This window comes from Microcebus murinus, chromosome 19 (assembly GCF_040939455.1).
Source record: "Microcebus murinus isolate Inina chromosome 19, M.murinus_Inina_mat1.0, whole genome shotgun sequence".
Taxonomy (NCBI): Eukaryota; Metazoa; Chordata; class Mammalia; order Primates; family Cheirogaleidae; genus Microcebus; species Microcebus murinus.
This window is the reverse complement of record NC_134122.1, coordinates 44445402-44472200: the sequence shown is the minus strand read 5'-3', so window position 1 is coordinate 44472200 and position 26799 is coordinate 44445402. Positions and strand designations below refer to the sequence as shown.

The 26799-nt window shown below is 52.1% G+C and overlaps 2 protein-coding genes across 6 annotated transcripts in view; one reads left to right on the top strand and one right to left on the bottom strand.

The window, feature by feature from the left end:
• Window positions 1-18210, bottom strand: part of GPR137B (G protein-coupled receptor 137B) — a 79005-nt gene extending 60795 nt beyond the window's left edge. For 4 of the 5 annotated variants that reach the window (XR_012913552.1, XR_012913551.1, XM_075995491.1 and 1 more), the window contains exon 1: window positions 17662-18210. Coding sequence is in view for 3 of the 5 variants with exons in the window: in XM_075995491.1 (XP_075851606.1) it covers window positions 17662-18075 (414 nt within the window). In the remaining 2 variants the exon portion in view is untranslated. The remainder of the gene's footprint in view (window positions 1-17661) is intronic. The other variant, XM_075995492.1, reaches the window with a different exon arrangement.
• A 1727-nt stretch (window positions 18211-19937) lies between these two features.
• The window catches only part of LYST (lysosomal trafficking regulator), a 408790-nt gene continuing 401928 nt past the window's right edge, over window positions 19938-26799 (top strand). Inside the window, exon 1 of the mRNA XM_075995487.1 lies at window positions 19938-19991. The gene's annotated coding sequence lies outside the window, so the exon portion shown is untranslated. The remainder of the gene's footprint in view (window positions 19992-26799) is intronic.

Genomic DNA, 26799 nt, shown 5'->3' with positions numbered 1-26799 from the left:
TTGTCAATCTTCAGGAGACACATACGGGATACAGCAGTTTTCCAAATGTATTTGGCCATTTACAGCAGGGGTCCTCAAACTTTTTAAACAGGGGGCCAGTTCACCGTCCTTCAGACTGTTGGAGGGCCGGACTATAGCTTAAAAAAAACTATGAACAAATTCCTATGCACACTGCACATATCTTATTTTGAAGTAAAAAAAAAAAAAAAAAACGGGCAAAAACACCCGCATGTGGCCCGCAGGCCGTAGTTGGAGGATGCCTGATTTACAGTCTTCCTAACGAGTGTTCCAGGGAACAGAGTTTGAGTAACACTGCCCTGTGGAACTAATAAGTATGGACAGAATGTTCCCCGCAGCCTTAATAACAGAGTAACAAGAACAAGCAGCATCAACTTAAAGATGATGTTTGGCCTCTACCCTGTGAACATGAACACACACCAAGCGATGGACTGAGTACGAGAGGCTCATGGGGTCTTCAGCCCTGAAGGGGAAGCATGACTTACGCAGTCACGGGGGGGGGGGGGGGGGGAGGGTCACTCACAGATCCAGACTCACTTCATCGTTAAGTCCACATCCCTGCTTGGAGGGGAAAAAAAAAACCACCAGCAGAGAAAGGCACAACCTGAGATTAAATAAAATCATTTTGATCCTCCCAAGCTCAAAGCCATCAAAATCAAAGCCTTGACCATGGTTTTTTTTTTTTTTTTTTTTTTTGAGACAGAGTCTCGCTTTGTTGCCCAGGCTAAAAAGTGAGTGCCGTAGCATCAGCCTAGCTCACAGCAACCTCAAACTCCTGGGCTCAAGCAATCCTGCTGCCTCAGCCTCCCGAGTAGCTGGGACTACAGGCATGCACCACCATGCCCGGCTAATTTTTTTCTATATATATTAGTTGGCCAATTAATTTCTTTCTATATTTATAGTAGAGACAGGGGTCTCACTCTTGCTCAGGCTGGCTTCGAACTCCTGACCTCGAGCAATCCGCCCACCTCGGCCTCCCAGAGTGCTAGGATTACAGGCGTGAGCCACCGCGCCCGGCCTGACCATGGTTTTTAAAAGCTCTATCTACTCTTTATAATTCATGGCAATTACATCTTGAATTCAAGCGGGCCTCTTCAAGCTGTGCTCGGAAATGCTTCCTAATCCTTCAAGTTAATCTCTAAACTTAAGTTCCTTAGAGTAGTACTTGAATTCATGCCACTTGAAACTGAAATGGAACATACGTGCTGACATTACCTGCATGCACAACTTATTATACAGGTGGTATCAGTACACATATAGATAACATTTCAGCACAGTTTTTGCCTGCGTTAATTAAAGGGCATAAATGTCTGAACCGTATAATCAGACCAAATGTCTGAACCAAATAATCTCTATTTAAAAAATATAGATCCACACTCTGCTAGCCACTCCTGTCTGTGTTCCAAGAGGCTTGGGAAAGAACGATTAGTGTCTGGAACCCGAGCCAAACCTCCCGGCTACTCCGCTCAGGCCACCGGGCTCCCTCACCCGGCTGCACGCCCCTGCCAGCCCGGCCCGGCGCCCGCCGACCTCCGCGGGCGCTGGTCGGGAGGAGGAGGCGGCTCCCGAGGGGAGGCAGAAAAAGATTAATGCCGCTGTCATAGAAGAAGACAGCGAACATGTCAGAGGCTAAGGAATAAATGAGGCCACATAAAGACTGAAACTGTCCCAACTTCCAGACTGGTCGTGTTCAAGTCGTGAGCACCGAGTCTGCACCAGACACCAGCCCAGTCACTGGGCTCAAGAACTTTAAGAAATAAGGACGAGCTGGCCCCGTCCTGGGGAAACACGCAGCCAGACACGTCAGCGAACACGCAACAGCGGTGTGAGGAGGAATGAGAGGTGTGAGGAGGTCTGGGGAGGTGTGAAAAAGTATGAGGAAATGTGGGAAATGTGAAGAGATGTGAAGAGGTGTGATGAGGTGTGGGGTGGTATGAGGAGGTATAGAAGGTGTGAAAAGTGTGAGGAAGTGTGGGGAGCTATGAGGAGGTGTGGGAGGTGTGAAAAGTGTGAGGAGGTGTGGGGAGGTGTGAGGAGGTGTGAGAGGTATGAAGAGCGTGGGAAGTGTGACCAGGTGTGTAGGGAGGTAAGAGGAGGTGTGGGAGGTGTGAGGAGGTGTGGAAGGTGTGAAAAGTGTGAGGAGGTGTGGGGAGGTAAGAGGAGGTGTGGGAGGTGTCAGGAGGTGTGGAAGGTGTGGGGAGGTAAGAGGAGATGTGGGAGGTGTGAGGAGGTGTGGAAGGTGTGAAAAGTGTGAGGAAGTGTGGGGAGGTATGAGGAGGTGTGGGAGGTATGAAAAGCGTGGGAAGTGTGACCAGGTGTGTAGGTAGGTGTGAGGAGGTGTGGAAGGTTTGGGGAGGTAAGAGGAGGTGTAGGAGGTATGAAAAGTATGAGGAGGTGTGGGAGGTGTGAGGAGGTGTGGGAGGTGTGGGGAGGTGTGGGAGGTGTGGGGAAGTAAGAGGAGGCATGGGAGGTGTGAAGAGGTGTAAAAAGTGTAAGGAAGTGTGAGGAGGTGTGAAGAAGCATGAGGACCTTGAGGAGGTGAGCAGAGGCGGCGGCCTGAGGGGGCTGGGCTGGGCTGTGGATCAGGGTAGGAGGCTGCAGTCTGAAGGCAGTGAAGGAGCCCCTCCCCTGCTCAGAGCGCCACGGAGGGTTTCAGGACAGAGACCAGAGCTGTGCTACGAGAGAGGGGCCGGGTGCAGGCCAGAAGCCAAGGGCCTGAACTGTGGGTTGACAGAGGAGGTGAGAAGACAGGTGTGTGTTTAAAGCAACTCACAGACATAATGCAGATTAGTGGATGGCTGGGTCTGGGGGACGGCTGGGGAGAAACGGGGACAGAGTGCTAATGGGCACAGGGCTTCTTTTTGGGGTGATGAAAAAGTTCTAAAAGGGACCGTGGTGATGGCTACACAACTCTGAATACGGTACACTTTTGAATGTGGGAATCGTATGGACCGTGAATCTTAATAAAGCCGTTATATGTTGGGTGCAGTGACTCATGCCCGTAGTCCCAGCACTTTGAGAGGCAAAGGAGAGAGGACTGCTTGAGGTCAGGAGTCTGAGACCAACCTGGGCAACAAAGCAAGATGCTGTTTCTACAAAAAATTTTAAAAAATTAGCCAGGCATGGTGGTGCATACTTACAGTCCCAGATTCTCAGGAGGCTGAGGCAAGAGTGTGAGGTTGCAGTAAGCTGTGATGGAACCACTGCACTCTAGCCCTGGCAACAGAGTGAGACCCTATCTCGAAAAAGATTTAAAAAAAAAACACCTGGCCAGGCGCAGTGGCTCATGCCTGTAATCCTACCACATTGGGAGGCCAAGGCGGATTGCTTGAGCTCAGGAGTTTGAGACCAGCCTGAGCAAGCGGAAGACCCCATCTCTACTATAATAGAAAAAAAATCAGCCAAACAACTAAAAATAGAAAAAATTACCCGGGCATGGTGGTGCATGCCTGTAGTCCCAGCTACTCAGGAGGCTGAGGCAGGAGGATTGCTTGAGCCCAAGAGTTTGAGGTTACAATGAGCTAGGCTGATGCCACAGCACTCTAACCCAGGCAACAGAGTGAGATTCTGTCTAAAAAAGAAAAAACCTGTTATGAAACCAAAAAAGAGTAGGGAGGAGGTCAAGGAGTGGCCCCTTCAGTAGTCGAGGCCTCAAAGCCTGCGGGGGAGAGAGGCTGGGGTGGTGACCTAAGCTGCCAAAGCAGACAGAATCCAGGTGGAGAAGGAGCCGTGGGGTCTGGCCACAGGTGGGCTGGGCCAACCAGGCAGGGCCCTGGAGGGGGAAGTGGGCAGACGCTGGCAGGAGGAAGTGGGAACAGTGAGTCAATTCTAGAGCACAAAATACTCTTCAAAGATGCATGTTTGGGAAATGCAAGACAGAAAGAGCTCATTCAAGGGTGCAAGGACTTTGCTTTAGGACCAGGAGACGCGAGCACGCTTGTGGGCAGAGAGAGCCTGGGCCCCGAGACTGGCAGAGCAGGGAGAGGCAGGAGGGCAGGGGCACATCGGAGGGCGGGGAAACTGAGGCAGCAGGCAGGGGGGCAGAGGGAGCGTGGGGGGACAACGGCAGGAGAAGGGACATCAGGTGGGGGAATCCCGGCTGCTCCTTGGGGGAATTCGATCAGGAACTGAACCAGTGAGTGTGCGAGGATCCCTCTTCCTTCCCCTCCCCCTCCCTTGGGCGTCTACATGGTCTCTGAAAACACCAGGGTTTTTCAGAGCTTCCTCCACTGTGGTAAAAGGGACGGGAGGACAGGGGAAGCAGGATCAGGCTTGAAGGAGAAAGAGGAAACAGCAGTAGTTTTCATCAGAAACCCTGAAGTCCACCGTCATCTCACGAAAATAAAACATTTTCCCCCCAAAGGCAAATTCCTGTTGGTTTTCCCATCACTTCTGCTTTCGCAAGTCCTACCTAGAGCAGGTCACAGGGGGTGACGCTGTGAGCGATCCTGGCCCCCTGGTGACTGCTGCAGGACTGAGCTGCAAGATGCCCCCAGCTGGCCTGGAGGCCGGCGGGAACATTCTAGAGCGCCCACAGCAGTTTCTCGGGCAGCTCTCTCCCACAAAGGGCCACGGCCCCGCAGTAACCCCAGGCTTTCACTGGCCCTTTCAGACGACACAGGAGGGCCCGGAGCTCTGCGCGTGACGTACTTGTGTCCACAGAAGCAGCGAGGCTTCCGGGGCAGCTGCTGAACCCTGCCCGCGCCCCTAATAAATCAGCCTGTTCCCGCGTCACCGATCCGCTCCCACCCTTTGAACCCGTCTGCCTGTTTCTTCAACTGCTAAACCCACGCTGGCATTTGCTGTCTTGCGATCATTTTTACGGGTGCCACGTTGGTGTTTGTGGCAGAAATGTCCCCCGCTCCTCTTTGTGGGTTATGACGGTGTCCCTTGTGTGGTCAGCGAAACTCGAAAGAGGGACCGACCCTCTGCTGTCCTCTAACTTGCACTTGATTCACAAGCTCATTTTGCTTCATAAATCCCCCCAAAACATGACCCACGTCTTAAGAGTCTCCTCCACTTCTGTGACGCCCCTCCCTGGACACTTCACAACCCTCCCACACTTAGAAAGCCCCGAGTCCTGACCCTAGGTGCCAGTGCCCACCGCTCAGTCCCAGCCTTAACACGTCAGCACAGTGGCTCCAGCTGTGTTTTACTTTTAACAAACAAAAATGACACAGTTGAGGCCCCCAGCCCACCCCTCCCTGGTTCTGTTCTCTCCCCGGATAGTAGGCACTATCCTGAATTTGATGTTTTTATACCCAGGCAAGACTATGCTTTTACTAGCTATGTACGTATTCACAGAGTAGCATCTTGCAAGCTTTTGTACTTCATATAAATGTACAATTAACACCTTCCATAGCCTTCTGCAGCTTTTTTGTTCACCCACGATGATGTCTGCAACGTGTCTATGCTGAAACGCACGGCTGTAGTTCACGCATTTCTCACTAACGCGCCGGACAGTTAGCCCCTGAGCAACACGGGTTTGAACTGCATGGGTCCACTTATACTCGGATTTTTTTCCCAACCAAATTCTATGGAAAACATAGTATTTGCGGCATGTGAAACCTGAGTATGCAGGGACTGAGGCAGGTCAAGGGGTCCTGGAACCAACCCCCATGTATACCGGGGGACATGCGTGTTTGCCACTGCATGAACAGGACACAGCTGTGCATCCGTCTCCAGCACAGGGAAACCTAAAGATGGTTAAGGATGTGAACTCTGAGGCCGGGCGTGGTGGCTCACACCTGTAATCCTAACACTCTGGGAGGCCGAGGCGGGTGGATCGCTCAAGGTCAGGAGTTCGAAACCAGCCTGAGCTAGACCCAGTCTCTACTAAAAAATAGAAACAAATTAATTGGCCAACTAAAAATATATAGAAAAAATTAGCCAGGCATGGGGGCGCATGGGGGCGCATGCCTATAGTCCCAGCTACTCGGGAGGCTGAGGCAGGAGGATCGCTCGAGCCCAGGAGTCTGAGGTTGCTGTGAGCGAGGCTGACGCCACAGCACTCTAGCCTGGGAAACAGAGTGAGACTCTATCTCAAAAAAAAAAAGAATGTGAACTCTGGAGCTGGCTGACCTGAGCTTGAATCCGGGCTCTATCAATGATCAGCTACGTGACCGCGGAAAGGTCACTTGACCTCTCTGTGCCTCGAATACCTTATCTGTGAAACGAGACTAACAAATAGCAGCCACCTCATAGGTTTCTGTGAGGATCAGGTGAACGAATACACATAGAGCACTCAGACAAATGCCTGCCACCCAGCGAGTACCACGTAAGGGCGGGCTGCCCCTAGGCTGCTGCTATCATCAGTAGTCCTTAGGTGTGTTTCCGAACCACGATTCTAAATGCACAGCTACTGAACTGTGATCGCAGGTGCTTTCTTGGCCATAAAGGGAACTGTCATACTCGAAAAGGTTAGGAGCCACCGACACATTCAGTACTTGCTCCCGTGGTCTCTCTGTGCTGCCACTTCCTGATATACTGGGGAAATGATGCAAACCCCGAGGCCCCGGTCTCCCTGGGCAATAGCCATTAGTCAGCTGTTCCAGTCTGGGTCTCTACGTTCACCAGAGCAGGGTGACAGGACAGTCACAGTCCTGCGGTCCAGACACAGGCTCTCTCCCTTTCTGCAGGGTCCCCTGAAGAATACCAGGCGGCCGTAGAGGGATCTGCACGTGAGGTCGAATCTCCAAGACAGCGAGGACAGGGCCCATGTTTGTGATGAGGATTTTCTTTTCCAGGGACTCAGGACCAAGGGTAGCTACTGTGGCCTCACTCCCAGTCCTGCACCCGCCGTGGTGGAGAGAAAGGAGCATGCTGACCGTGCCATATGATTCCGGCTGGGGGTGGCCTGAAGCCAAGGTATGGCCCAGGCCGCGTCCCAGGCTGGCCAGGTGTGAGAGGCCCCCAGGGAGGTGACTGGGTTCCAGGGTCAGGTCTTTACTGTGTACCTTCCCACCTCTGAACTTGGCAAGCATGTGGCCCAAGGAGCCTACCTTGTGTGCGGAAGCTCCCAAGGGTCAACCTAAGAACATGCCAAGTGCTGGCCCTCAGTTTCCCTGTTTTTTTGTGCTGTCTCTTGTCACCTGAGTGCCTACATTCAGGGCCAAGGCTGGTCTGACCACTGTGAAGCTTCTTTGCAGGCCCCTGATTAACTATGCTTACCTTTCTTGGCCTCAGGGTCTACCTGTAAGATGAGAAGTTAGTACAATCATTCACGAAGGTGCCTTTTACTTAAAAAGCTCCGCGACATGACGTGCCTTCCCAGAGGCAGCCTGTGTGTTCTGCCCTGCAAAGCCCCACAGGTGGCTGCAGCCCAAGGGCCGACTTCAGTCACAGAGGTGCCCTGTCCTGCCCCCGGCCTGGGCAGAGGCTGTCTAGGCAAGCAGGTCCCGCTGACGGGCACAGAGGTGGAGACGGGTCATCCCAACCAGCCTACCGGACAGGATTCTCTCTCTGCAGCCGCATGAATGACAAGGGCTGTGGCCACACAGGGCACTATTATCATTACAGTGTTTCCTAAGTGCTCTGCTGCAAATTGCAGTTCACAGTTCACCAGCCAGGGACCTGCCATAATTGCTCCAAATGTACTTAAATGAAATGACATGTTAGAAGCATAAAGGACTCGATCCTCATCGTGGGAAGAACAAGCCAGCCGGGCCCAGAGTCTGTGTGAAGGAGGGTCCCGTGCCGTCTGGCAGCAGTGTGCCCCGTCTTACCACGGTACCACAATCCCTGCTGGCAAATTATGCAAAAACTACACGGAAGGCCGGGCGCGGTGGCTCACGCCTATAATCCTAGCACTCTGGGAGGCTGAGGCGGGCGGATTGCTCAAGGTCAGGAGTTCGAAACCAGCCTGAGCAAGAGCGAGACCCCCGTCTCTACTATAACTAGAAAGAAATTAATTGGCCAACTAATATATATAGAAAAAATTAGCCAGGCATGGTGGTACATGCCTGTAGTCCCAGCTACTTGGGAGGCTGAGGCAGTAGGATCACTGAGCCCCGGAGATTGAGGTTGCTGTGAGCCAGGCTGACGCCACAGCACTCACTCTAGCCTGGGCAACAAAGCGAGACTCTGTCTCAAAAAAAAAAAAAAAAAAAAAAACTACACGGAAATTAGCAGGTAAAACGTCCCCGTTTTTTTCCCTCATGAACTAGCGTTCTGCTTCGGAAGGGAAGAGGATCTGAGGCTTTAGACATTCCTAGGAACTCCTGCCCTCGTGGGCACGTTTGGTATTAGGTGACGTTCCCCGTGTCCTGCCACGGGAGAATGGCCATCGGGACCTCCTCAAGAGGAAGCATACAGTTGACCTTTTGTTCAAAAAAAAAAAAAAAAAAAAGAGGAAGCAACGTGGCACGACAGAGAGAAGCACCTCCCTGGGAGCGAGCCCTTGGCGCGGTCCCCAGCTCACCGAGGGACACTGGGTTGGGACTTCAGGGACAGTGACCAGGATGGCGAGGGACAAACCGACGACCCATCCATAATAACAAGCGAGAGGAACTGAGACTGGCTGACCCTAAGCAGAGAGGACTCAGGGAGATACAATACCCCCCGTCAAATCTGTGCCAGGCTGTCTGCCCTGGGGGGAGCGAATCCATGTGCCGTGGATGGCCCTGAGGGGTGACAAGGGGAGGTAACCAGCATCACCCTCCACGCCGATGTCGGGCAGGACCCAGGATCTGCTGAGAACAAACCCGGGCAGGCTAGACGCTCCAAACTACCCTGGAGCAGGGCCTGGGTAGAGACTAGAATGGTGGCTTCCCACACCACACGCAACCCAAGAACAGCCAGGGAGACAACCCGGTCACCCCAGAATCCAGCTGTGGTCAGCAGACACGCTGCATCAACCCACGTCTAAATCTTCACCCCCGATGGCATCCGAGAAATGGCCTCTCGTAGCGGGACTGGGCAAATATGGGTGGAAATCCACCAGCCCGAACCACAGGCGGCAGCTTCAACCAAGAACCCTTCCCTCCACCACAGTGCTGGCAGCTCTTCGTAGCGAACGTTTGGGTTTCAGAAATAGTTTTATTTCATTGCAGTAAGATTTATTTGGATTATACCAAGGTTTACTGCAAATGGATTTGACTTACACTTAAATAGGAGCAACAGCCACGAGTTCTTTTTAAAGCACATATGCTAGAGGGAGAATCAGAGATGAAGGAATGAATTAAGCTCCCAACTTTCCTTTGCAAACATCTCACACTTTGTGTCACCACTGTAAGGCCTGTCACTAAGTAACATCAGCTTATCAATCCCACAAAGGGGAAATTATTTATGCAAAGTCTGTTTTGCCCCGCTCTATGCTACGTTCCATGAAGGGAAGAACGATGTTTGACCTTAACCAGCTTCTACACAGTGTCTGGCATGCAACGGGCAGTCAAGTGTGTAATGAAACAACCTAAATGCCCATCAAGGGATGAATGGATAAATAAAACGTTTGTCCACACGATGCAATATCATCCAGCCACCTGAAGGAATGACGTTCTAACACATGCTACCATGTGGATGAACTTCAAAACATCATGCTAAAGTCAAAGAAGCCAGACTAAAAGGATACATATTGCACGACTCCTTTGATACAAAATATCTGGAATACAGAAATCCAGAGAAGGAAAACAGACTGGTGGGTGCCAGGGGCTGAGGTGAGGGGGATGGGGAGTGACTGTTTATTTAATGGGTATAATTTCTTTCTGGGGTGATGAAAATGTTCTGGGACTAGATAGAAGTGACAGTTACATAATATTGTGAATGTACTTGATGCCGCTAAATTGTACATACTAAATGGTTTTAATCTTATGTCACTTTCATCACAATGGAAAATTTATTCTTAAAAAAAACAAAACAAAACAAAAACCCACCACCACCACTTGTTGAATGAATGAAATGAGTCCTTGTATTGCTTTGTGGAAGCTGGGAGGACAAGGACCTCTGGCGGGGACAGGTGTGTGCTGTCTTCGCAGGTAAGGAGTGTGGTCTTGAGGGGGCTGGCCCATGGTGAGCTGGGGTTGCTCACACCCCACCCACTCCTCTCCTGACCTGCCACCGGTCATGCACCACAATGGACTGTCACAACACCATCATGGGACAATGTGACCCCCGACAGCTATGAGGTCCAGGAAGCCAAGGAGAGTAACATATGAAGTAGGTGACAGCCCAGGAAGCCAATTCCATTGTATGTGTGGACTTTCACCCTGTGTTTTACAGACTCTCTAACCAACCCAGCAGGTGTATGTGCCATTTAAAAATGGGGGGGGAGGAGCAGATGACAACATCACATGACATCATGTCCCCAGGCCAGCCAGGGTAGTGGGTCCCTCCTGTGGCCGTAGGTGCAGGCGGCCCACTGCACTCTTGTTTCTGCTTATGTCTGTCCAATAGACTGTGGCCCTTCGGGGCAGATGTCCCAACTTAGTACCTCTGATCCCAGACACCTGTGTGCAGGTGATCACTGTGACTTATTCACTGAACGGGTGACACTCCCTGAATCGAAGTCAAAGCCTGTTTCTGACTTCCCTGAAGGACCTGCCCCAGCAAAAATAACAGAACAAATGTGGTAACGGAGGGAGGGTCTCAGTGACAATCACTAGGTGTGTCCTAACCCAGGATTGGCAAACGACAGCCCACAGGCTGAGTCTATCCCACAGGCTGTTTTAGTAAGGCTGTGAGCTGAGAATGGGTTTTTACCATTTTAAAGGGTTGTTTAAAAAGAAAACGGGAGATGCAACAGAGACCACTTGTGGTTCTCAGGCCTAAAATCTTGACCGGCATCCACTGTGACTTCCTATCTTGCAGCCTTCCACTGGGCAAGCTTGAGCAATCCACCCACTTGTAGAGTAACACCATCCGGGCTTCATCCGTCCTCACAGGCTAACAGACTCTACACTTTAGCCCCAGGATAAATAGTGAAATATTTAAGAGCCTTTGCAGACCTCAGGGAATGCCTGTCGTCCCAGGTACTGTCTGAACTGTCTGCTGAAGCTATTTCTGTCCCCAGAGAACTGGCCCTCCGGAATGTCAGGGCAGAGGCAGGCTGCAAACCAGGAAGCGGCTGTCCTCCTCTTTTGGGGAAGGCGAGGCCGCAGGAACGGCCTGACCAAAGCAGCTCTCAGGATCACGTTATTTGGTTGTATTCAAAACCCCAAGGAGCTCCCAGTGAGATTCTGCTGAGGAACCTTCCATCCTGTTGCCGTTCTTCTCTGGGCAGTCCTCCCCTCCCCGAGCCCACCCCTGGCCCAGGTCCCCTATCACGCAGAGCCAAGCAGCCACCCTGGGGGCTCAGAAGGTGGGCACAGGGACAACCCTCCAGTGGGGGTGGGCTGCCGTCACACACAGCCATGGGTGGGCTCCGAAACTCACCTGGGAAACTGCACCAACCCTAGGATGCTGCCCTGTCCCCGCTGGTCCCTGCCCGTCCAACCTCAGAAAGGCAAGTGAGCAAAAGGGAAAGGCAAGTGAGCAAAAGGACGCAGCCAAGGCGGCAAGCGCTGCAGTGTATGGTGCCAACAGCAGGGGCTCCTGGCCGGGACAGGGCGGCGGTGGCAGCCTCAGCCCAGCCTCTGGGAGGGGCTGGGTTTCGGATGTGCTGTGAGGAGTCTGTCAGCAGAGCGCTGAGGGCGCTAACAGAGTCTGGGTCCCCTCAGGTGGCCTGAGACACTGAAGCAGGGTGGCAGGGACAAGAGCGAGCTCAGGAAACTGAGCTGTAAAATCAGGGAGCTACTTCCTGGGAGGTGCTAGGTAGGGGACAGCAGGCGGAATGCCAAGGAGGAAACCTCTCCACCCACGCAAATACAGGTACACACCCTGCCCCGGCTGGCCATGAGTCCACGAGTGACCACAGGGAGTAGGTGCCAGGGGCCAAGACCACGGGTGTGGGGACAGAGGCCAGGCTCAGCACGATCCCCGCCCCTGGACTGCCCTGTTTCCTAAGCATCTCACTTCTTCACAACCACCAACAGGCCTGGACGCTTCCCTCTTCACAACTCCTAGATCACAGCCTGGCACACAACAGGTACTTGATAAACACTTCTTGACTAACCTGACTGCCCAGAGCCACCGAAAAACCCGCTTATTCCTAAAATCACCCACCTCCCTTTTTCTTGGGTTGGGGGTGTGGAGGGATGGTTTAGATCAGAGTTCTGGCATCTCCTAGCAAGCACAGGATCGGTCAGTCAGAAACCTGGGGCCTCGTGCTGCCTCTGCATGCCTAGCTGGGTGACCGGGGACACGTCCCCCAACTTCTCTAGATGTTGGCCAGCTCACGTGCAAAACGAGGGGCTGGGCTGCAGGACCTTCCAGTGCCTTCCACTCTCATTCCAGGCGCTGCAGTTAGGCACTGCTGACTTGCCGTACTCTCCCTACGCCAAGAGTCACTGCCACTTTACAAACACTAAGTTCTAACTCAGTAGCAAAAGTCATTTTGATGGCACGGTGCATTGGTAAAGGGCAGGGCCGGCCCCGGGACCTGAGCTTCAGGACAGTGGCTGGGTGTCTGAGCAAGAGCCTGGTGGGTTCGGGACTGCTAGGAGATGTAGAGTAAGAACCTTAATTTAACTAAGAAGAGAAGCAAAGGGATTCATTCAGTGTAGACTGCGTCTCCTTTAACCCATACCAACCCGTGGGAGGAGCATTATGGTTTCTGCTCAGAGAGGTCAGTAACCAGCCATGGGACTCACACTAGGGGCAAAGCCAGGATCTGAACCAGCTCTGTGCCCACCCTTCCCACTGCCAGTTCGAAAGCCTTTGCTGGCCCAGTGCCCACGATGAGCTCCCTCCATGACCCTTGAATCCCAGCCAGGAGTCCGTGGCACACCTCACAGCAGCATGTGACAAACCGTCCCTGCTGCAGCCGAGTGCGGGGCTGTGGCAGTCCCTAGCAGCGTTCCAGAACAGACCAGACCGATAAATGCCAGCTTCCCATCTGCCCTCTAAGGCGCGGTGAGCTCTCAGTCCCCATGGCAGCGTCTGTTCCCCACCGGGAGGACTCACTTCTCCATTTCCTTCCGAGAACCACCCAGCTGACATGGCAGGAGTTTGTCACAGGGCTCGGGACAAGGCTGAACCAGCCTGTTCCATTCGGCCAAAGGCAGGAACCTCGAGAGTCTGAGCTCCAGGCTGATCATCGTGAGGGGGAACGGCTGGAACACAGGGCTGCCCCGGTGTCGCCGAGCCACCGCCACACCACCCTCTGCACAGACTCACTCCACCCGGGAGCTGCCCGGTACAGAAGCTGCTGCCTTTACTTCTGAGTCTACACCCTAAAACCTGGGGGTGGATGGCACCATAACCCCTCATGAGCAGAGACCCCCCCAGGCCTCAGGTTTCAGGGTCCTGTACCCCTCCCCCACCCTCTGCCCCATTAGAAAGGCAATTTGACATGGTGCTTAGAGCAAGCCCTGGAGTCAAAGGCCTTGGTCCTACCACTTCCTGGTGCAGCAGGGAGCTGAGTGGGAGCTCAGCTGTGCCCCAGAGTTGGCACGAGGAACCACAGCTGGCAACAACAGGTGCACAACGTTCTGTATTCCAAAAAAGCCCCAAGGAGCTGGGGCCAAACAGGCAGATACGGACACGGAGGACGCGCAGGGTTAGCAGAACCAGTCCCACAGCTGCCTCCCCACCTTCCCAGGCGGTACGAGGAGGAGGAGAGTGGAGACAGACAGCAAGAGTCAGCAGCCAGCTGGCAGGACAGCACCTCCGCCCAGGTCAGCGAGGACAAAGGCGCGTGGGAACCACTCACGGGGGTTAGGAAGACAGGGAGCCCGGGCAGATGCTTGCCGAGCTGGGGACGTGCAGGCCCAGCGGGTGCAGGCACCGGAGCAAAGCAGGTTTGGAGACAGAGTCCTGGTGGATGCCAACCTGCGCCCTGGGGGCCTGAGAGCACCAGGCACCTGGAGGGTGGTGTCTGCTTCCTCCTGGGGCTTCTGCAGGGGCAGGGCCCCTCAGCAGGCAGGGAGGGAAAGGCACCAGGGTGGTGGGCCCAGAAGACACTGGGTGGGCACCCAGCCCATCACTGGTGTGGCCCAGTGGGAGTGGGGGGCCTCAATGGCGCTGGGCTTCAAGACAAAAGGAACAGAGTCAGAAAAGGGCTTATAGCCGTGTGGCTGCCCCACCAGACAAAGGGGCTGAGTCAGAAGGGAGACAGCAGAGGGGGCCAGGAGAAAGGTGGAGCCCACCATGTAAACACAGCCACATGGGCCGGGCGCGGTGGCTCACGCCTGTAATCCTAGCACTCTGGGAGGCTGAGGCAGGTGGATCACTCAAGCTCAGGAGTACGAAACCAGCCTGAGCAAGAGCAAGACCCCGTCTCTACTAAAAATAGAAAGAAATTAATTGGTCAACTAAAAATATATACAAAAAATTAGCCAGACATGGTGGCACATGACTGTAGTCCCAGCTACTTGGGAGGCTGAGGCAGGAGAATTGCTCGAGCCCAGGAGTTTGAGGTTGCTGTGAGCTAGGCTGATGCCACGACACTCTAGCCAGGGCAACAAAGTGAGACTCTGTCTCAAAAGAATAAAAAATTAAAAAATAAACACAGCCACATGGCAGAGTCACCCAGAGGCAGTCTGGGAGAAACCAGAGGCTGACAGGTTAGGAGCTGTGAGACAACGCGTCGCTGCCCTGGCCAGCCAGGAAGACGGAGGGGCAGAGGCCAAGAGCACAGGGCAGGACACACCCCTTACACCAAGCCCTGGGACTCAAGCCTGGCTTGCCCAGGACAGAGCCAGGAGAGGAGCTTTAAATTGGAAAGACTTAATAACTGAGTGTGACTAGAAAGCTCTAAGATCCGTATGAGAGGTCGCTGGGAGTAGGAGGAGAGACTTAGCCCAGCAGAATTTAAAAAGCAGTAATTTGGCAAGAAAGTCAATCAAACTGAGGCTGCGTGATGCTCAGGTCACCCTAAGACGTGTGTCTGCGGGAGGGTGGGGCCGCTTGCTGCCATGCAGCACGTGTGCTGGGGGGAGGCGTCAGCTGGGGCAATGGGGCCGAGGGGGACAGGACCGACCCACGGCCACCTGACACAGTGAGGGGCCACAGGGCATTGTGGACAAGTGTCCTTATCTCTCGGAGCCTCAGTAGGGCGAGTGACACCACCCTCCTTATTGGTCATCAGGGAGGCTGAGGTGAGCACGTAAGTCCCAGGCACCGGGCCCGGCATCAAGGACTCGACAACAATAGGAAAAAAGCTTCCTCCACCTCCTGGACCACCCCCCTTCCAGTTCATTCCCAATTTCAAACCTCTGCCCTGCTGCTGTCTTCCCACCATCCTCTCCTCCTTCCCACCTAGCCTCGGGACCCACTTCCTCTCTGAGGACGCAGGTCCCACTAGAGTCCCCTAATGCTTCGGTCCCTTGAACTGTGTGACTTAATTATGTCGCGTACTTTGCATCTCCCCAACTCAATTTTAGGCTCCTGGAGCACAGGGTGTTACATTTAGAGAGATATTTGCATTGTAAGAGATTTCCGATACTGTAATCATTAACGACAAGCCTCACACTGACAAGGCACAGATGTGGGTGTGACTCCTGGCGCCACCGTACACTGACAGTGTGACCTTAAGCACATCCTTTATAACCTGAGCCTCAGTTTCCTTCTCTGCAAAATGGGAACAGCAGCAAGACTTTTTTTGGAGGGTTGTTGTAAAAAATAAATAATACAAATTGCTTAGAACCATGCCTAGCAGATAAGTACATACTTCTTAATTGTTAGCTGCTACCCATCCACCAAATTGGATTTATTTGGTCTGAGACGGGGCCCAGGCAGCAGCAATTCCTAAAGCTCCCCATTTTAGGTGATTGTAACGGTTGAGAATCTGTGTAAGGGAATGAGCTAGAGGAGAGAGGAGATTGAGGCAGCAGCTGGGCTGGATTCAAAGGGCAGACCCCTTTCTAACTCCCCGGAAGCATCACAGTTTTTGTCAGGAAGCCAGGAATAACTCTGCCCTGCCAGGGTCTGAGATGCCGGCACTTTGCGAGCCACCTTCTCCTGCCAGCCACTGTGTGCCCTCAAGCGAAACGCCCTGTGCGGTCGTGGTGCCCACTGACCTGGGAGCTGTAAAGGAGACAGGGCCGTGACTTTGGGCCTCCCGGCCAGAGTGGCTCTGTCCGCCTGGTCACTTTTTCCCTTGCTCAGCATTTACTCACCAACCAGCAGATGGTGCAGAAAATGTGCAGCCCTGCTCCTAATCCGGCTCTAAGTTCAGAATGTGCATGTGATTTCCAGACTGGCACGGCAGTTCCCTACGTTTTCCTTTTTGTTTTTCTCTCAAAAAGGGACAAGAATGAAGATCTCAATGTGCCACAGTTCTTGAGGTAACGTCAACTTACCTGACTTTGGCATCTTGCTGGATGGAACCACCCCATTTCGATTCGGTGACAAAGCCCCAGTGTCTGTCTGCAATGCAGCTGACTGCCTGAACTGGTTTGCAGGTTTAAAAGCAGTATTTGGACAGACAATACACATTACTCTCAGACTGGAAAATATGCTGATACACTGGACTTAATGAGAAGGCTCCGACTGTAAGACCCAGTTTTAAAAGATTATAATATCAACTAAGTATTACACATGCTATGTTTTAGCCAAAAGTGCTCCAAATTTTCGATCAGGTCACCCCCACTATACCGGGGCAAGTCTTTTTCTACCTTTTCTTTTCTTTCTTTTTAATCAATGACAGTTTCTTTTGAGAACTAGAGACGCTGTTATAAGAAATAAGATGCCTGCTTGCATGGGACTCATGCAACAGCTCTTAAATTACCTCACTAGGTGACACAGTTGGCAGCTTCCCCTCGGGCAGAGTTCTAGTGAAAATGGACATTTTAGTGCTTGGAAAGCTAATGGGAATCGGAGACGACGACGATGGCGGGAACACTGTGTTATTAAACCCCTGCGCTGTGCTTTTCAGAGTATTTGCAAAGCGCTTTACCATTACGGTACTGTCATTAAGCCAACCACCACCGACCGGTAAAGCAGCGGCCAAGTCGCTTCACAGGCTCTCCCATGCTCTCATTAATAACATGCCTTGTAAAATGATTTTTGTGTGTCTGTTAAAAAAAAAAAAAAAAGTCCCGGGAAACTTTTATGGCTTTTTCCTAGGGCCTGCGAGATGAGCTCAGACAGTACTTGCCGCAGCTCGGGGCTGGGTGTCACCCCAGACTGCTGTTTAGCAATCCGGAGGAATGAGTTAGTAAGTCGCAGTTCGGCCGAGCTCCTAAGCCGGAGGTTCAAAACATCTCAGCCAAATCAGGACGGTCCCACCCTGCCATCGCTCCAAAAGAAAAAACGGGGGGGGGGGGGCGGAGGGAGGGGAGGTAGGGCACTGCCTGGCCCAAAGCTGGAGGCCAACATGTGGATGACCCTCCCAGGCCAGGTGTCCGGGGATGGAGGGGAAATGCTAGCGGCGTTCGGGCCTCCCAGGCGGGCACAGCTTCCAGCAGCCCCAACTCGGGGTGCGCGGACGCCGCGGCGTCGCCCCGTGCAGAAAGGCGCCCCTGGACGGCCCAAGGGACCGGCGGCCTCCCTTCTCGCCCCGTCTGGGGAAGCGAGGGGGTTACCTAAGAGAAAAGCCCGCAGGTAGGACTCGGCTCAGACGCCCGCAGACCAGCGCCTCGTCCTCTCCACTCCCGGGCCGCGACTCACCTGCGTGAAGTACAGGTTCATGAGCGTGAGCGTGAAGAACTGCAGGCACACCGGGAAGCAGTAGAGCAGCCAGAAGACGAAGGGGCTGAGCGAGTTGGCCGCCACGAAGTCTTTGAAGTAGAAGGAAAAGAGGACGGTGCGCAGGGAGGCCCAGAAGAGGCAGAGGAAGAGGAAGACGCTCTGGTAGCTGAGGCGCTTGTGGCGGTAGCGCAGCACCAGCCAGAGCTGCACGTAGATGAACACGAAGAGCAGCGCGTAGAACACGGTGTAGACGACCGTGAGGCCGAGCTTCACGTAGGGGGGCACGGCCGGGGTCAGCGTGGGCTGCAGGGAGTCATTGCGGGCCGGGGCCCACGGCGGGGCCTCCATCGGGCCGGGGGCGCTGCCGCGCGGCCGGGCGCGCTCCGGCCTCATCGGGGCTCGCGGCCGCCGCCGCCCCCGCGGGGGTCTCCGCACATCGCGCTCCGCCCGCAGCCGGGAGACTGGAGCGAAGAAAACAAGCCGCACTTCCTCCCCCGGCACCACATGATTCACTGGGGCGGCCTTTGTCTGCGATTGGCAGCGCCGCGCCAGCCGCCCCCGCGCGCCCCCCGCCCGGCGCGCCCCCGCCCCGCACCGTCGGCGGCGGCCCGCCCTCGCCACGCGCGCCCCCGGGCCTGCGCGCCCCCGCGCCGCCCCGTCAGCCCCGCCCCGGCGCCACGCCGCGCGCTCCCGCCCCGCACGCCCCCAGGACGGCGCGCCCCCGCCCGGCGCGTTCTCGGTACCGAACCCCGCGCTGCTGCGCGCCTCGGGACCGCCCGCCCAACCCCCACCCCGGCAGCGACCCCCGCACTGCGCGCCCCAGGACCGCCCGCCCAACCCCCACCCCGGCAGCGACCCCCGCACTGCCCCAGGACCGCCCGCCCAACCCCCACCCCGGCACCGACTCCCGCGCTGCGCGCCCCAGGACCGCCCGCCCAACCCCCACCCCGGCAGCGACCCCCGCACTGCGCGCCCCAGGACCGCCCGCCCAACCCCTATCCCGGCACCGACCCCCGCACTGCGCGCCCCAGAACCGCCCGCCCAACCCCCACCCCGGCAGCGACCCCCGCACTGCGCGCCCCAGGACCGCCCGCCCAACCCCCACCCCGGCAGCGACCCCCGCACTGCGCGCCCCAGGACCGCCCGCCCGGTCCCGCACCGCCCGGGGGGGCCGTACTCCCAGCCTCACTCATTCTGCTGATTGCCTGTTTTGCAGGAGTTAATTCTTTAAAAAAAGAACAACAAAACAAACTTTGCAAGTTCTTTTTTTTTCCCTTTCAAAATAAAACCTGCCGGCTCTGTGGCTACGAACTGGCCGGCGTCTGGAGTGATGTTTGTTTCTAAATCCAGAAATGCCAAAGACAGGGTCTGTGTTTTTGAGGTCGTTTGTATACTCACAGCAAGCAAACAGACGGTCACCCGGCTGCTGCCTGGGTCCCAGAGGTAGGCTGCACCGCCTGCTCCCGGGGTCCCCGCCGTGCGCCCGACGACGCTGCGGTGCCGGGACGCGCGGGCGCCGGGTCCGCGGATGGAGCCCACCGAGCCCGCGGGGCTGCGTGCAGCCTCCCGTCTGGTCCAGCCCTCCCGTAGGTGGTCCCTCTGCCTGCCAGGAGCCCTTCTCTTTAGCTGTTGCGGAGTGGGTCGCAACCGTTCCTGGAGGCGGTGAAGTTGGGGTGGTTCTTGCCCTGGGAGTTGGGAAGTGTCCCGGGCAGAGAGAGGAAGCCAGGCTGCCGTCTGGAAGCATTGCTAGCCAAGCAGTTTGGGTAGACAGAAGAAACTGGAATTTCCAAGGCTCCAGTACTTTCTTGTGATTTCTCAAATTAATACTCCACTTGTGCCTAATTGTGTGTTCTTTTTCCTAAAAAGGATCTGGAAGAGCCTGAATCCACTCTGGCTTGTCCTCAGAATTAGTGTTTCCAACACTCCCAATATATTCCAGGTGATTCTTCAGGGCCAAGTGTGCCTTTGGCGTCCAACTCCTTTTCTAGTGTTTCTTATCCTTTCCCTCTCTCCCTATTGCCTGTCAAGAGAAAATGCGCAACTGGTCTCCCCACCTCTGATCTCCTGCAGCTCAGTCAGTTCTGCTTAGAGCAGCTGGGACGATCTTTCTAGGGAAGACATCTGACCGTGTGACTGCCAATGCTTACTTCCCTTCACTTGCTCCTCACTGTTCTGAGGGTAAAGTCCAAAGTCCTACTGGGATTTACTTCCCTCACCTAGCTCTTAAGAGGTGTTAAGCAGGCCGGGCGCGGTGGCTCACGCCTGTAATCCTAGCACTCTGGGAGGCCGAGGCAGGCGGATTGCTCAAGGTCAGGAGTTCAAAACCAGCCTGAGTGAGACCCCACCTCTACTATAAAAATAGGAAGAAATTAATTGGCCAACTAATATATATATATATAAAAAATTAGCCGGGCATGGTGGCTCGTGCCTGTAGTCCCAGCAACTCGGGAGGCTGAGGCAGTAGGATTGCTTGAGGCCAGGAGTTTGAGGTTGCTGTGAGCTAGGCTGACGCCATGGCACTCACTCTAGCCTAGGCAAGAAAGCGAGACTCTGTCTCAAAAAAAAAAAAAGAGGTGTTAAGCAGTGTTAACACCTCTTTACTCCCCTAAGCCAAGAAAACATCCCGCCCCTTCCTCCAACAACTGGCCAAATCCTCTTCCTCTGTAAGGGTGTTACTTCCTGCACAGACCCCTTCCAGACCACACCAGCCACTTTCAGACCACACCAGCCACCACGCTGAGGATCAAGCTAGGTGCTTCACCTGTGTGCCTAATTGTTAGTCATCCCCGCTTGTTAATACATTTCCTTAGGGTAGAAGCTATGCCTTGTTTGCTGGTGTCTTTTCTGACACATTGAAAAAAATCTATACACATTTATTACACTGAAGGAATGTAGTTTGTTATCAGAAGTCCAACAACAGAGGACTAAAAGGCACTTGTCTTCTCCTGTTTCTGGAACCTTCCCAGACATACCACATACTGTATCCACTTTTAGCTCGATGGTAGAACTTAAATTACCTTAGCTAGTTACAAGAAAGACTGGGGAAAGTGGTTTTATTTCCACGTGGCATTGTGCACAGCTAAAAGTCATGGTTCTGTAATTAGAGCAGGTGATCTTTGCCGCACCTTCAAAGCAGCTGGAAAGAATGCCAAATGTCTGCAACAATTCGCCCCTGTGGCTACCCGGAGTCAAATGTGCTCCTAACCATCCTCACAATTCTGAAAACAAAAGCAATATATGATAAAGATGCTTCCAGGTAATATGATGCAATATCCCTCGTACAGAACACATTCCCTCCTTCCCCCAAAAGGCCGTCACTTTCTGTGTTGAGCTCCAAGCTCAGGAGCTCTGGGTGACAGTCATCCCTCTAATTCTGTCACAGTCCAATCTCCATGTTCTGTGTCTCATGGACTAAATGATTGAGTTATCCGTCACTGGTTTGTCCTATATAAAATAGTAGAGGAAAAGGAATGGAAAGAAAAGGGCAATTAGTTAACATGTTAACATGCACACATGTGATACGGCAAGGAAGAAAATATAAGTAGAAGTTAGAGTTCTTGTTTTTGCAGCTGGTCACACAGCTATAATTGGTGTTTATGACTCATTAATGCATGTCACAAAATCCCCCTTTGCCTTCATCAGGCATCTCCACTAGTCAAGGGTCACCCTCATTTCTGAAGGATCTGAGTTTGTTAATGTTTGACATTGGACAACCCAGCAGCTAGAGACACAACCACAACTGGTTTTTATCTGTTCGCCTTCTTCTGACCACCATATAACGGCAACCCTATTTCCCTTTGGTTGTCTCTGTCATCACAGCCAACACTATAATACTCCTTTTTGCAGTTCACCCACCAGCATGAGGAGTCTGAAATAGCCCAGGTCTCAATTTCCACTTCAATAAAATCTATGCTTGAATCCCTTGGCAGAAGAATTCCTCCCTGGTTACTAAGACCTTCAAACTAGCAGAGCCCAGAGGTCAGAGAACAGAAAGAAAAAAATTGCACGTAAATCATTAGCTGTATTAGTGAGAGGTGCCATTTTCTTGGTTCCTGTAGTCATGTATTCTGACTGTAGTCATGATTCTGTAGTCATGATTCTGCAGGACGGATAGCACCATATATCAGCTTTGGGTTCAGAAGAGATTCTATATACTGTAGGCTAGTGATACTACCTTTCCAGGCACTGTCTTCCTGCAAGCGCATGAGTCTACAATTGGTGCTTTCACCATTCTATAAGGCCAGCTGCTACTTAGGGACAGAAATTAGGCCACTTCATTTCTTCTTTTAGTGTAAAGTGAGGTCCTTAGTCAAAGGCAATATTGTGTGGGATGCCGGGATGATGAGCAAGGCATTCAGAACACCCAAGGATAGTGCAGCCAGTATGGCGGGCAAGGAAGGTCAATCCAAGTTCAGAAGCGTTGTCTGTTCCAATGAAGACAAATTGCTTATATCCTCCGTGATTAGAGAGGTCCATGTACTCTACTTTCAGGTGGCTCTCTAGGACCTCCCATGAGTTTGGTACTTTTTGGGAGACTCAGAGTTGGCTGGTGATGCCGGTAAAAAAACCAGACAGCCTTGGGGAGGATAAGTCCAGATTGTTAAAAACATGGGTCAGTTTAGTTCCTGCCAGTATGGTGTCTGTGTCCACGAGCCCATTGAACAAGCATTGGGCCAGCTGGGGACAGATGTGGCTTACACCCACAGGGCACCCACCTGAATGCTGAGAGTCTCCAGTGCAGCCGGAGACTCTTTGGTGAACCTGACTTGGTGGCTTGATAGATCCTAATAACATCAGGCCCAAGACGGGCAGCTCAGATTGCATGGTAATCGCATCTCCTTGAACAGGCACTCAGTCTTTTCTATAGCCCAGTAGCAAGCCAAGTCTTCTTCTCAAAAGGAAAATAGTTATTTGACAAAGAAGGCATGTATTTTCCCCAAAACTATTATAGTTGACCCTGTGTGTTCCATGATGAGAAGTTCTATGCAAACCTACCCCCAAAGCCTGAGGAAGCCGAGGAGCCAAAGAAAGAGGCTGACACATCCAATTTCTCCGAAAGAAACATTGATTAGGCACTTAGGAATAGAAGCCATGTCTCATTGGGTCCAGATGGGGGCGGGGGGTCCCCATGTCATTATCCCCCAGACCTATGCCTTGTATACTGTAGGGAAGAAAGGCTTACGGCAAGTGAAGTCAACTCCTCAGGGAAAGATGAGAATTCGCTTAAGGGAAGAATCTATGGGACAGGGTGAAAGTGGAAATCTCAGAGACATTCCCAAAGCCGAGGTTAATCAGAAGTCAGCATGGTGGAGGGGTATCCAAGATGGAGCAGCTTTATCCTCCACATGTGATTCTTCTAACGGGGCTGGTCACAGATGCCATACAAGGTACCATACATTGCAGGTGCCCTCTAATATGCCATTGACACTTTGAGAACCATTAGACCCGCTGAGTCATAAACAGCAGAACAGATTGCATTGCAGCCTGAGCCAGGTGGGGCGTCTCCTCTGCCCCCTCTCAAAATTAGCACCCGTTTGAGTTACTCCATACGAGGGTCAGAGAAGCACGCCCTCCTAATGTGACAAATGTTGCTTCCAGAAAAAGGACCTGCAGGCATTGTGCCTCTCTTTCCTGTGGGAGGTGGTGTAAGGTACAACAACTCATTCTTCGTTCTGTAGGAGATAGCTCAAGCTAGGGCACTAGACCTCCCCAAATGCTTCCTTAAGGCCACAGGCCCGTGTAGATTCATGAGATTTGTTCCCTGCACTATAATCTGTGTGTTTCTTACATATCTAGAATAACTGCCATCCCTGCCCTGTAGGTCTTCATAGCATGAAGTCATCACTGTAGCAATCACGGTGCTGTCCTGAAGAACACTGAGGTGATTAAGATTGCTGAAGACCAAACTGTGGCATAGAGCCAGAGTTGGCCTTACTCTGAAGCGAGATGGGAGGGTGTCCTTAGCAGATGAGACAAAAAGCAGCTTTGGGAGGTCTTTGCTTATTGGGAATGAGGAGAAAAATCATTTTCTTCCAGGGGCTGTGTGAGCTTACTGTATTGAAGCCACCACTGTCATTAGTAACCCATTGGCTGCCATGTGAGTTGTATTTCACTCAGGCTAGTTGTGAGCCCAGGGCCTCGTGAAGCAAAACCCTGCAGTTGGTTCTTGAAAATCTTACTTGTTGATGTTCTTAATGTTACAATTAATATTCACAATTTAATTCTAAGACGTGGATTGCATTGCATATAACTCACACACAGTAAACAATAAAAAAAAGTAACAAATTAGAAAAGATCATTTTGTTTAAATAAAATGGTATAGCCCCAGGGGGGAAAAATGTTTCTAGTGTGGCAATCAATGAGTTAAGATTATGATAATCTGTTTTCATTCTCGAAGATCCCTCCACCTCCTATACCAACTGAACAGCTCAATGGAGAATTGACAGGAATTTCGCCACTATAGGAATTTTACACTACAGGAATTTCTGTAGCTTTCAAGTCTGAGAGATGGATGTGTGTATAACACTCTCTGTTACGATGGCTTAAGTCAGACCTAGAGAGTTTTTGTTTTGCTTCTGTCATATAGATTAAGTGGGGCCGAAGAGGGCTGCGTGTCTATTTTTGTCCTATGGGATCATGATCAGTTAGTTTCTGCCAAAGCTCTCTGACGTGCAGGCAATTCTGATTCCCAGAATGCCGCTGGGGATGGTCGTGGGCGTCATACCTTCTACTGAGATGACCTCTTCCTCACTGGTGGTTGTGACACCGTTGGCCTCTGGGCCGAGGATCCCAGCAAACCTGAAGGAGTCCATTCAGCTCCAGCAGGTCTGGACAGCAGCCCTGACGTCCATAAAATAGTCATGACGGTGCAGTGGTTTTGCGAGGTCAGGGGACTTCTCTCACCAATCTATTTCTTGGCGTCTTGACAAAGGGAGTGTCTTCTGGTCCCACTCAGGGGACCAGTGAGGGGTTGGTGAGTGGACCACTGCATACCACATCCACACCAACATTCCTGCTTCCTTGGGTCCTACTTCTAGGTCATGCCAGAGAATGCCAGGCATCTCAAGTCCTCTTGAATGGTGTGTGCGCCCGCGAAGTCCAGGTTTCATTCAACCAATGAACCAGGCAAACAATTAGAACCACTCCCCCTCTGCTCCAGGAAGAACACTGAAATAGAATCTCTTGGTAAACAAATGTTCCTGGCCTCTTTCCCTGGTTTAGCACCCTCAGAATCCATTCTCACATGCATTCCCAAGACTTTTTACAATATAAGGAGTAAAATCTTGCAGTTGTTGTGATGTGTAAGCCTCCTTCCAAGTTTGGCCTATAACACGAAAGGTATGTTGGTATCTAGTTCCGTTTTTGTCTAAAGACAAAGAGAAGTAGGGAGGTACAAGGAGACTTGACTTCTCCCTGCAAAGTGACGTCCTCAGGCAAAAACTTTATAGTTCTTCAATCAAGGAAGGAGCAGCCTGTTGGTACAGGGAGAAGGGGCTACTTCCTGTGACAAAAGAAGCTTTGTACACTCTGCGTTCTCAGTTCCTTTTGTCCCCATCCCCAGTCTCCCCATTCCCGCTCTTGCCAATCTATCTCCTAACTAGCACAGAAGAGACAAGAGGAGGCCGTGCATTGAACAGATGCCGAAATCAGAAACCAGTAGGCTCTCCCTTTTGGTCTGGTGGTAGTTGCAAAAGATAAGATATTCTCTTAGCATAGTCACTGAAAGTCCTTGGTTTTCATTCTGTGCCTTGAACTAAAATTTAAGTCTTTGCTAGTCACTTCTTGAACTATCCAGTCATTAGAATCGATCACTTCCCCCCACAGTTCTTGAATTCTTTGTGCTCTTCAAACTGTTGTCTGGCAGCATCCACTTTGGATCCAGTTGGATCTTCATTACACCGAGAGACCTCGACTGCAGGTGACCACAAATGATAGTTTGTGCCATGAGCTATCTTAACACTACCTGAATTTTCACTATGCTCTGACCCAACCAGACCAGAGAATCAATCTCAAATTCTCCTCATTCTCTGAGGGTATGTTGCTGCCCTGGTGTCAATTTCTTTATTTCCCAGAGTTCTTAGTTGCAAGCAACAGAAATAAGATTTGGTTAATTTAAGCAGAAAAATAATTCATTAAAAGGCATATTATGTAGCTCACAACATCTTCAGGAGTACTGGAAGAACTTGGAGGCTAAGAAGGAGGGGTGACACCCAAAGTAATGCTGCAGAACTGGTTCTATAATAATATCGCTGCCACTACCACTGGCTCTGAGGCTGATAGTTTGCACCACAGACAATACCAGTGCTGGTTACTGGAAACTGCCTGTATCAGTTAGGCAAGAAGATAGTTTAACGTAACAGAAAATCTGGCTAATAATAAGTTAATAATAAATGTTTATTTTTCTTAACATACCTAGATGTCAGTTGTTGTAAGCATTTATTCAATTGTCTCCCCCAAAAATCTGCCAGGGACCCTGGCACTTTCTGTCTTTCTTCTTTATGACCTTTAGTGTATTGGCTTTAATCCTCAGCGGTGTCCTCTCATGGTTGCAAAATGGCTGCTACAGCTCCAGCCCTTATACTTGTATTCAAGGCAGAAATTAGAAGACAAAAGAAATGGCTTCTATATCAGGAAGGCAAAGGTTTACCAAAAAATCCCAAGTCAGATCTCCACCTATATCTCCCTGACCAGAAGTATTCCATAAGCTATCAAAAGATACAACAGAAGCCAAGAAAGCACTCATTTGGCTTGGCCATCCTCTATAATAAGGGTAGGTAAAAGAAAGGGATTGTAAAGGGTGATGGGTGAGCAAACCCCTCTTTAGAATAGATTATGCAGTTCATGCTTCCTGGAGTCACGAGCTTCTAATTCAGAGTCTGGGCAGGGACATTAGATCAGCACAGCCTAGACCATGTACCCACATCTTGGCAGCATGAGTGTCTGGGAACATGACAATCTGGTGACAACGCAAAATGAGTGACTGAGGCAAAGATCTCAAGCAATAGAGGTTTATTAAGCCAAAGTTTGAGGACACACATGGAAAAAAACACAAACCACAGATGAAATCTGTGACTGTTTCTGCAGAGGGTAATTCGAGAACCTCAGTATTTCAGGGGG